The 12,596-nt window shown below is 29.3% G+C and overlaps 1 protein-coding gene across 8 annotated transcripts in view; it reads left to right on the top strand.

The window, feature by feature from the left end:
* LOC139527229 (jouberin-like) overlaps positions 1-12,340 on the top strand; it is a 69,052-nt gene extending 56,712 nt beyond the window's left edge. For 6 of the 8 annotated variants that reach the window (XM_071322606.1, XM_071322597.1, XM_071322565.1 and 3 more), the window contains one exon: positions 8,627-12,340. In XM_071322606.1, the coding sequence (XP_071178707.1) occupies positions 8,627-8,732 (106 nt within the window). In that variant the 3' untranslated portion in view covers positions 8,733-12,340. The remainder of the gene's footprint in view (positions 1-8,626) is intronic. The other 2 variants (XM_071322614.1, XM_071322589.1) reach the window with 1 other exon arrangement.
* Positions 12,341-12,596: the final 256 nt, after the last annotated feature.

Here is a 12,596-nt window from a genome sequence, read left to right as displayed (position 1 = left end):
TATATGATCTTTCTAATTTAAATGCCAAATAAGAGATTTTCCCCCATTTTCACGGTCCATTGAACATAGAAAATGATAGTGTGGATAGGGCATCTGTGTCCTGTGAACACATTCTTATTTGTTTATTTATATAGACAGGAATTAATAGGTCAAGTTGTTGGTAAAATAAACCTATTGGAATTTCTTTTGAGTTGAGTGCTAGTTCTTGGCAATCATCTTACCTACATGATATATATTGTTTGTTGCTATATGTCAAAGTTTAACCCATCACAAAAACAAACTGAAATTGAATTATTTACTCTACAATATTTCCTACTAGGCTTTTTCTACTTCTTGCTTATCTTTGTTCTATTCCTCTAACACAGGATGCTTGCAGTAAAACAGAAAAATTCTATTGAATAAATTGAAAGTAGTAGCATTTAAATAATCTTAATGTTAAAGCTGCAGTCTTTTGTGATTAGAGATATTGTTGTGAGGGATTATAGGCTGCCAAGTTCTTATAGAAATGGTCGGCTATTCAGGTGACATTCATATTGCTGAGAACAATAGTATATTTCCATAATATAACAAGACTTTCTATGTTAGATTGAAAACTTGATGGTTTGATCAGCTTTATTGATGTTTCATTTATAAACCTGTGGAAACTTAAAGAAAATCTCTCTGTGAAAAGAAAAAAAGATGACTTTTAATTTCCTAGTAGATGAAAGGTATATAGATGTGGGATATTTATTTTTTGAAATTACACAGCTTTGCAGTTATATTTGCATAAAAACAGTTTGATCAAGTATTTTGTATGTAATTTTTCTGAAGTATGCAGAAAAGGAGATGTTAGGTTAATGGCATTAAAACTGCAACACAATAACATATGTAGAACACTGAAAAAAGCACATGTATATGTATGTAATGAATATGATGTATTCTGTTAATAGTGAATAGAAAAGATGTTATTTTTAATGAATTTTAATTTTTAATCAGAATTGAAATAAAATGCATCATATTAAGTATAAGGAAGTTAATTCTAGAAATTACCTTAATAAATTCTAAAAAGATCAATAGATAGAGGAAATGAATGAGCCATTATCTCAATTCAAGTTCACAGTTTTAAGGTAGCAGTCTGCATGTAGGCATATTGCTTCACTGGGTAACATTAAACTGACTCTGAGCCAACCAGATTTTACTTTTACCTCATGTTTAGCCATTACACAGCAATAATTAACTTAAAAGTGTTAAGTTTGACCTTGTCATTGGTCTGAGCAATATAAGGCGAGGTCCATATCATATATGTCTGATTATTATGGTTTGAAGAAAATGTGCAGTTTTTCTTTTCTTCCAACTAATGAACTCAAATAATTAACCATCTACAGTGTTTTAAGGGGGGTCAGACCTTCATTGGGGCACTGAATGACTTGATATTGGGTGTTTTTAAACTCAGTATTTTGGGATTGATCCTCTAGGGATCTTGGAATCATTTTTTCGAATTTTGGGAGGTCAGGATTTAAATTTCTTCCAATTCGGAACCTCTGATTTCATGTTTTTAAGCCCGGGGTTTTGGGATCAGGACCCCTCTATCCCCCCTCTTTTAACTGTTTTAAAGACACATGAAAACCCCAGTCCTTTAGGGGATAACAAATGTACTAAACTTCAATGAAGAATTGAATGCTTCTTTTTGTAATTTTATTTGGGATGTTCTAGCTATGTGTAAAATAAGATTGAGTGCACACAATCTTACTATTGAAAAAGGGCGATATTTAGGTTAACCCACCGATGAACGAGTTTGTAATGTATGTAAATCAGGTGAGGTAGAAGATGAAAATCACTTTTTACTGAAATGTGAAATTTTTTCCAACTACAGAATTAACTTAAAAATATTATATTAGATATACTTCCTACATGTTGTAGTGAAAATCAGCTAAATATTAATAGTTGCATTAATAGTAATTCTTTAAAAGTCCTGAAAGTGACTAGTTCTTATATATATAAATGTCTGGTGTATAGAAACGAGATTTTAGCTTCTTAGTTATAACATATTTAACTACTAGTATACTGTATTCATTGTTGTAATGCACTGAAATATGGGCCTTTGCCAATTATTGTAATTGTGTTAGTGCCAATAAAATATTTGTATTTGTATGTCATTGTATGTAAACAAATGCATGACCGAATTACATTTTATATGAAGCACAGAATTTTTTTGGATACCAGTTAATTCCTTAACCATTTCATTCATTTGACATAACTGTGAAATATGTTACTGATTTATTTTCATTTGATGACAAATATTACGGACAATTTAGCAACAACAAAAACATAAAATTCTTTAAGAAAAAAAAGGATTTAAAAAATTGATTTTGTTTGCAAGGTAATTAACGGCAATTTCCTTGTAAACCAGCATCTACCATGATAAACATCAGAAATCTATAGGTTGTAATTGTGTAGCAAACTTTTTATTTTTATTTGTACTTTTATGCCAGAGTAAAATGAACAAACGCTATTTTATTTGTCAATGATTTTTGCTCTTGTGGCTATGCACAAGTTTTTGTTGATTTAACCGAAAGGTAAATATTTGTAGAGTTTTCCCACATTTTGAAAGAGAAAAGAAATAAAACGATTTTATATTGACAGTGAAAATGGGGTGTTACAATTTCCTGAAGCATCAGATGAATCCATGCAGAAATTAAAATTATTGTATTCTACCCTACAAATTATAAATCTATGAGAAATTATTGGTATAAATTCAAAATAAGCTATAACAATGGAGGAAATAAGTCAATTTTTATGGGAAAAGGGAGGTTCATTTATTGAACTAACACAGTTATTCTTTTATGAAAGATGCTCTAATGACATTTTTATAATATTTTACAGTAATTGTTAAACCCTTTCTTGAGTTCTTAAATGTAGGAAAAGCCCATGTAATATATTGAAAGTTTGTGTTGATGTATCAACTAACAGAAATGTGCTTTGGAGACCATGGCTATAAGGAAAACACATAAAAGCTGTAGGATCTTCATACTAAGATTAAAAAACAGCTCTGTGTTTTATTTTGTGGCTTTTAAGCCATTCTGTGTTGACTTGTCAACAAGAATCACCAGCCAAGATTTATGGGTTGTCACAGTTTTATTGTTATGATCACATTCGACACTAGTTCTCCGTTAAAGCGCCCAACGTCAGAGTAAAAAATGATAAAATATAAATTACAGCGAAACTTGTTTATAAAGAACATAGAACATCTTCATAGTGTATTCTATCCACCCTATAAATTTCAGCATGTAATGTGCTACCGTAAATTTGTAATGATCGAGACAGTTTAGATAATAAAACAATAAAAAAAAAAAAATTAACGTCATTTTATTTCCTTTGACGTCGTGATTTTCAATGCCAAAATGCTAAAAACTTTTTTTATTGATTCACGTAAACTTTTTTTTCTTTTTCTTGTTAGTTGAAATTTAAGATATTCTGTCATGTCTGCATTATTATTATATATATATAACGTAAGGGTACCCAAATTGCACCGAGTACCCAAATTGCACCTATTTAGAAAAAATAGCAATCTCTAGGATTCAAAGATTTCCTAGAGACTAAACAATTTGTATTTTTATGATTTGATACTATGTACGTCTTTCAACATAGGTAAACATATTTAGATATATATACAAAACGTTCACAGTATTTATCAACAGATGGACTGTTTACTGAAAAAGCAAAATGTACGAAAACTTCACCATGCGACGTCATCAAAACGTCATCTTTTTAAAATTAGCAAATACAATATATTATAAGTATCCATTTCGTAAAATATGAAGAGTAAGCATGGACTTATATCCAATTGTTCAAAATATATGAAGAAATTAAACAAAAGCTCGGTTATTAGACTTTTGACGATGTGAATTAAAGCATGGATGCAATTTGGGTACTCCTCATTACAGAATCATGGATAGTTTGGAGGTTGATTCAAACCCATTTTTTTTATGACTCAATATGGATTCAAAATTAAATTGGTGTACCTATACAATAAAGAAGGACAGGGCTACAAAATAAACACAGTATGGACATTTTTTTCTTGATCATAAAAAAACGTAGGTGAAAAAACTGTCAAAATAGGTGCAATTTGGGTACCGTCACGTTATATATATATATATATAAATCATTTTGTCATCTCTTTAACACAAATTAATGTGATAAATCTTCAATTTGGCCGTTTCTGTATGAATAAGTACGATAAACAATCGACTCAACATTTTAGTCTTGTACAAAGCAGAATAAATAACAAAATCGTATTAACATGCTTTCAACCCAACTATGCATATAATTCGCCACTGAATTCTCCTCTTTTTCGTCATCATCCTATTTACCAATCTGTGTTACAATGAATTATCATTGATGTGGTCATATTGATATCGAAAACATATATATAAATCAACTGTTTTAATTTCAAAATGCACAAGTATGGCGTATAACGCATGAATTCCTTGCTTTGAACTGTTTTGAAAAATTCTTTCGAAGCCGAAGCGCAACCCTTGTATGATCTTGTATCTTTGATGGGTTACTCCCTTTGATACCTTTTTGTTCATTGTATCGAAAATTTGGGAAAAAAATTAGGAGAGAGACGAGAAGTTTATATTAGTATTTTATATATATATAGCAGACCAATGAGAGTATGTTTCTTAAAACTGAACACTTGAACACTTTAATATAACAATTAAGAAGATGTGGTATGATTGCAAATGAGACTCGAGTTTAAAATTCAAAATTCAACTAATAAAGATAGTCGGCACGATAAATTCGTTATACAGTGTGTTAGTGACCTGATACGATATACAGGGTCAGTAAATTCCATATGAGGTTCTATTTTCGCTCAAACCCCTTATGGAATTAACTGACCCCGAATTTATCGTATTAGGTCACTAACATAGTGTGTAACTGATAATATCTGACTAGAATTTAAAAGAATCACTTATTTGATAATGTTTACAGTTAGTATATTACTACAACTTTAGAGGAGATATGATTTATTCGTGATTGATGTTTTCTGGACGTACAGTGGCAAATATTTCATGCAGATTTATGAGCGGGAGAAGAATATTCAAAAAATAAATCAGATGTTACATGCGTTGCCGTTGATAAAGAATTTAAAAAGGTTCAATATAAATATATAAAAAAAAGCAATGATGAGACAGACACGACAAAAAATGATCCAGCAAAATATAAATATAAAATCATTTTTCATAGATATTTTATTCATCCTCTTTGTTGGTTAGTTGTAGTCTATTAATCTCGCAACTTCGATTTTTAGACAACCAGTAACGACTAATTGAACAGCTTTTTTTTGTAGATACTCTTATACTAATAGTACTATGCATCGTATTCCGCTTGAATATCATAAAGTTATTTGAATTAATCCAAGATATAGGAGGTGGTTTATAGATTAAAAAACAATTATGAAAAATAAGAATATGGTGAATTAAAAATAACAGAAATAAATGATTTAAAGATGAATGAAACTTTCCGCTTTCTGCATATTAAATGCATTATTGACAATATTCTAGTAGATCATTTCGAAAGAAACGTTGAACTTTCAAATTGGTTGTAAACGCAACTGGTCAAATGAAATAAGCGATGCAAATTTTATACATTCATATAAACATCCGTTCAGTGTTTTTCGCCAAAATCACGATCTTGCATGAGTTAACTTGTCATTTCGTTTCCTATTGTAGGCAAATTTAACCTTACATCCTTCTCGTATTTAATATTTAATGTTATTCACCTTAAAAAAAACAGTTCGTGACAGATGTCAGACCACGATAATCCGATAACAAAAAGATCTGCAATAGTGGTCGAAAAAAAAGTTATAAATTTCATGCGTTTGAAGCGAGCACTATCTTTGATTGATCTTCATCATTTACGCCTCAGCGACAAGTATTTGAAATCAAAAGATATGAAAGAATAGAAAGAGTTGATGAGCTATATGACAAAAATGACACACAAAAAAGTCAAATCAGTCGAATGTAACATTGATTGATGAAGTTTAAAACCTTAGGTATCTTTATAATTCCAAAATATATAAATTGACCATTGATTGGAATTGTAAGGATTTGCAGAATCAAAACATTGTCATAATTCGTACGTTTTAATTTTCATACTGATGCTCGAGGACGGCAGACTTTTGGGTATAACATTTTTTTAGTACCAACATATATTAAATATATTTCACTATTCACCAAAACAGTTGATTGATAAGCAATGTCTCTTTCTATATTTTGTTGGACAGATGAGTAATCAATGATAAAATCTTTTTGGTGATCAAATTTTTATTTTATCCGATTTCAGATTTCTCTTAATGTTGGTTAGCTACCGGTACTGTCACTGTTATAAAACTGAACGTTCAGCTCCTCATTACTAGTACCCCGAATCACAAGGAAAATATGATAAAGTATACCTCATATCATCTTTCCTTTTGTTTATTATCCCAAATATCCAACTGATTTCGAACAAATTGAAATACTTTTTTTTCTCCAAGTTTTATACTTATTTTAAACATGGTATCATTTATGCAGTACAGTGACAGAATAAAAAAGAGGGGCTATACGGAGTAGTGTCGTTATACGTATATTTTTGATACAGTCAAGACACTATATATTGTCAAATATTATATACGGAAGTTTTCAAATGCAGGAACTGAACCCAAGAATTTACATAGAAGGGCATATATTTCTAACTGAATAGAGAAAAATGGCTAAAAGAATTATAGAATACAGAAATGTAGATCTCCTCCTCTAATACAGACCGTAATATATAGCATTTTGACGGATAGTTTTGTTTAATCTATTTAACTGCTTTTAATTTCGAAAAGAATTTTGTACAAGGTGTTGTTAATAAATGTAGCAGACAATATATCATGCCTTTTCAACCGACGTCCTAATTTCGATGAAAGAAATTAAAAGCTTCTCTCCTTGTGCAACACACAAAAAAAAAGAAAGAACAATTTTTATACCTTTTTGCAATTGCATAATTGTTAAATCGTATTGAATTCGGAATCAAATTTATATTAATCATATAAAAGCTTCATATCTTAAATATTGAAAACAGGTCTAAATTATTTACATGCATTACGATTGATATAAAAACATCCGGTTCGGTTGTTTTTCTTCTTCTAGATTTGAGAAAGAAGCAAGTCTGTGACACTCAAACAATTGATTTATAAAAATTGTTACATGGTGTCGTCTTATGTCGTCTGAATTACAATATATTATTGATCTGTAAGTGATTTATTCGCCATCCATTATAACTATCTAATATGTTTATTTGGCATGCCATACTCGATAAAAGTGCGGACGTGATAGAAAGCACTCTTTACCAAAATGTCAACGGAGATTACATTCCACGGAGGTTACATTTCGACGATTTCGTCATTTATTAACCATAATATGTATATCTAAAGATTGAAGTTGTACTAAAAATTAATGTTGACACCGATATCGATCTGTTGGATGTGGAATTTATTTTCAAAATTGATGTTTTTTAAGAAATTGGCTATTCCACGGAGATTACACGCTTAACAAATCTCTACAATTTTCAACTTTGCTTCGTTTTTCAGACTGATGTAACTTGCAATAAATGACCATTGTTATAAATAAAATTATTCATGGTAACCTTATGATCAAATTAAACTCATATTACACTCTATAGTGTACTAAATATTTTGTCCTGGTTGGTCTTTTATCCATCAACGGAAATTTCAGCTTTTCAAAGAAAATATTATGGACGGCCGGTACGATCACCATCGTGGTGCAATATGTACTAACCTTTATAAAAATTAAAAATATAGATAATAAAGAAATTTAAAACTCTCAGATATAAGTATAACAAGCTACGGGTATATAACTGGAAGTCGTTAGTTTTGCTTTCTTACGGTGGGACAAAATAACGTTATAAAATGGGCGCTTTAACGGAGAACCAGTATCAAGTCTGTTTTCTAGAATACTTTTTTGTATTGATTTCCAGTGGTAAACAGAGCATGCTTTTGTTCAATTTACGAGGAATTTTGGCTAGAGGATATTCTAGTAATATCAGTTATTGCACATTTCATTGTCAAAAGTTCACCATTACATTGTATTTGTAAAATTGAGAATGGAAATAGGGAATGTGTCAAAGAGACAACAACCTGAACATAGAGCAGAAGTATACTTTTAAAGGAAAGACTAATTGTATTTATATAACTTTATAAAATATTAAATGTTGTTTCTGGTTAATTCATTTTTCTCAGACATTACTCAGGATGAACAAAGTCTGAGGGAAATATCAGTCAAACACTAAACCTTAAATGTATGATGGAAGTTTCATGATTAAAATATTGGAGAAAAGGATAGCTTGAAGCTTATGTTATTCTGCCAAGTATGTCCTAAACTGCTGTGTACCCCTAAATAAATGATAAGCTATTATTACTGGAGGTATAAAAACTAGTTAGATGGGAATACAACTTCTACAGCTTATTTAACCATGCTAACTCAGCTATGTTGATAGGTTTCAATTAATTATTTATTCTTTCATATTTTGTGTGAAAGTCATTATTTCACACTTTGAAGGTCCTAAATTATTCATTGGTTTCTATTATTTCTTATTATCTTTTCAGTAGGAGGAAAAAGAAACGTGATTCCTTGGAGAACAGTGAAGCAGCCTCACTTGATAGTGCTAGTGGGAAACGAAATAGCAAAATTGTTGGAGAATCAAATGCGTGAAGGATGAATTATTGACAAAAATTTTGTGACTTTACTGAAGCATAACTGTGATAGATATTTTAAGTATTTTGAATCATGTCAACTTCATATAAAGGAACCATTGCATTATGAGGTCTTATTTTTTGCTAGTATTTTATACAAACTTCAAAAAAAAAACAAAGGTTGGAATTATTTTTTAGATATGATTAGGGCATCAATTAGGCAATTAATGTTATATGGATAGGGGTCCCAGTAATATTAATGTAATACTATTGTGGACAGAAAATACAAGATTAAACAGAAATCTTCAGGATTTTTTTATATTTTTGTAGACAGTATAAGTTAATTTCAAATATACTATTGAACATTTTCCATAGGGAGAAAACTATTTATATTTATAAATATTCCATATATTAGATATCTCATATATTTTGAAATTTGAATAATTTGCTTTTTCAAATACTATTTCAATCTTAATGAAATTGTTTTATTGAAAATATGCAAAATTCTCCACCTTAATTTTGTTATGGTGTTTACCTTTTAAAAAAGGGATTGGTAAACGATTAATCCTATTCTTGATTTCTATGATCTGGTATCAGGTATCTTGACTTGTCTCTATGGAGATTTCTCCCGTTTATCCATCCATGAACACTGATCTTTGGTTGTAGTAGTTGCATGCATTTACATGAGTTACAATTGAACTATAATTTAAACTATATACAGTAGAATCTCATTATATTTTCTATTTATTTATTTATTTGACATTTAAACATTATTGAAAGAAGCAATTATTTTTTTGTCGAAACTACTTTAGTGCTTCTGTCTGATTCAGTTCTGCTTGTGAATTTAAGTTTGGTTAATTTTTTTTTTTTCAAATTTCAAAGAAAAGGATTAAAAATATGATATTTTGCAAAGTTTTAAAATATTTATAAAACTGGTTTTATTTTATGTAAAAATGATATTTGATACAGTTTAAAATCCATCAGAAACATTTTTCATACAGGACTTATTGAAAGCCATGTCCTTTGTTGAATATTGACGATTTTGATACGGAGATCGGTTTTCACAATTAAAATGATCAATTATTCAGTGGTCTTTATAGGATAAACAAATGCATATCGCCTGTCACTGATGTTTGTTGTACATTTCGTTTACTGTCGAGTAATAAATTGAAATGGAAAAATGAATCAATAATTGATTGAAATTATATTTCTGATGATTTGTCAGATAAATGTCTGTTGGATTTGTTAATGTCATGTTTTTATATTTTTATGCTCTTTTTTGTTATTTAATGACGGCATTTAAATATAGAAAAAAATAAATGATTTCATTCATAGTTCTAATTATTCATATGGTACACAATGGTTATTGAAATCAAATGTAGTAATGCTAGTATATTTATTTTTACTTCATGTATATGTATTTTAATGAAATCTATTTCATCTCTTATTATTAGACATCAAAGAAAATATATGTTTTTAGTACATGTATCAAAAAAAATTTACACACACCCACCTTTTTTTAAATCATGGACTTGCCACTGTATGTCATCAGTGAGAAATCATCTAACATCATACCCATATTTTGGTCATAGCCAGGAGGGTTAGGGGTTCATATAAACCACAAATTAAGAGCACTTTTAAGGATGATATTTTTCAGTCAAATGCCCACAAATTGCCATATTGTGGGATTTTGAAATGCCCTATATCTCCCCGCAACTCCTGTCATGCTAGTTTGTTTAATAAATAAAGTTTCTATTTGGTGTCCAATTGATATGGTTCTTATAAACAACAACTTGACTATTGTATTGTAAAAGAAAACATAAGGAAAACAGGTGAACAAATAAAGCATGGTTGTCTTTTGATGATCACCTTTCTGATCTTTTGGCTAAGACTCATTTGTACTTCTAGCTATTTTGTTTAGAAAACATTTAATGTAGTATGATAAATATATAAGATTTTAACATCTCTTAATTATTTCATTCAAGGGATTAGGTATACATGTACATGTAGAATCATTTTCATATGTTTTGATGTATTTTGTCATTCTTGAAAAAATATCTGCACAATGCGGTGGGAATATATCTTTATTAGCTACTTACCAACTGTTAAGGAATAACAATTAGTTATAGAACATTGGCATTGTATAACATTACAACAGTTTTAAGCACATTAAACATCATAAAATCTTGCTGAAATGTTCGTTCACTAGTACTACACACAATAAAATTGAAAATCAATATTAATCAAGAATCTAAAAAGAAATTAGAAAAATGATGTCTTTGAAAAAACTAGTATGAATAGGTTACAGAGTTCATTGTAATTAATGAGATTTAATATATAAGCTGATTCCGTCCAGGAAGTTGATTCAGGTTGTTGTTGTAGTTTGTTTATTTCCACTCATTTATTTCTTAACTGTGATATGATTAAACATGGTTGTTTATTAAGCTTTGATGTACAACACAAGATTTTTTAACCTTCCATACGAATTAATTCATTTTGTTGTTGATTTGTAAAAATTCAGTTAATATGAATCCTCATTTTGTACCTGTTAATTTTAGATGATATTTTTTATAATTTCTGACATCAGTTTTATTTGTAATTGTTTATTTCTATAATTATGATTTTTATGGTTGATGATGTAATATCTGACATGTTCAATGAATCTGTTAGACTGAATTATTGTATAATTAAGTGAACTGGGTTGATTATTTTTTGTGCTTTTTCACCGATAATTGCATAATTTTCACAATTTGTCTGTAAGTTATGATTACTTTAATTACAATTGATAGTCTAGCTAGCTTTCTCTGGTGTAGGAAAACTCTGTCAATATTGTAATAGCAAATGAAGGCTGTATTTTTGTCAAAAGAAATAGTAAAAGTTTGTTAAAGATATAATTGACAATAAATCTGCCAAAAATGCAGTTTTTGATTTTCATGATTGTCAAGATATAGTTATAGGGAGTAGCTAGGCAGACAGTTTTGTTTCAAATTAGCTACAACCATCTTCTTCTCACAAGTAAATTTAATTTGCCCTGCATACGAAAGTAGGGAGAAGAAGGTTTTCAGATCTGTCCATTTGTAAGTAAAAACATTGTTTTTGCATTTAGGACTTTTACAAATGTTTTTATTTTTAAAATATGTTATCCATATAAAGGATTCCTTTTTATTTATACAAAGTTAAGACTTAACAGAACAGAACATTAGCTGACATGATATATATCCACCTAAATTGTCAATACTGTGCTTCATTTTCTTAGTGCCAAAGTGTAATGTTTATTCTTATGTAACTTTAATGTTTATAATGTACAGTTTTATACTGGAGAAGCTTTGATAAGGCCACTTTTTTGGTTTCTTGAATTCAAAATAAAAATTTATAAATCCATCAAATATCATCTTCAAGATGTTTCCAATGCATAATTCTCTTAAATATCATAATTTATCATTTTTGAATTATGTCTTACAAACAATGGTCCTTATCATACCCCTTTTTCATTGAAGCATGATTTCTAGTGATTTATAATATTATTAGAAAAATTACTATGCAAATTATAAATATATTTATATATAGTGTATATATGTAAATGTACTAGATGGATATTTATTATGAAAAATACAAGTTGAAAGCTTATCTTGTTTTTATTTATATCAATCGAAAGTTATATTATTTCCCAGCTAACCAAAATAAAACAGAATAGATCCATGGTGCACAGATCCCTACACCTATACAATGTAGGGAGGACAAGCTTCAGTTATTTTTGTGAGAAATGAATGGGACTTTTTGTCAAGACCAAACTCTTACAGCCTAGTTTAATGAAATACTGCATCAAATACACTATAGGAACCATGCACCTCTGTATGCTGCTTAATCTAGGTTCCCTTAGACT

This window comes from Mytilus edulis, chromosome 1, assembly GCF_963676685.1.
Source record: "Mytilus edulis chromosome 1, xbMytEdul2.2, whole genome shotgun sequence".
In the NCBI taxonomy this organism is placed as follows: Eukaryota; Metazoa; Mollusca; class Bivalvia; order Mytilida; family Mytilidae; genus Mytilus; species Mytilus edulis.
Note: the sequence above shows the minus strand (reverse complement) of the source record. Positions and strands in the feature narration are given on the sequence as shown.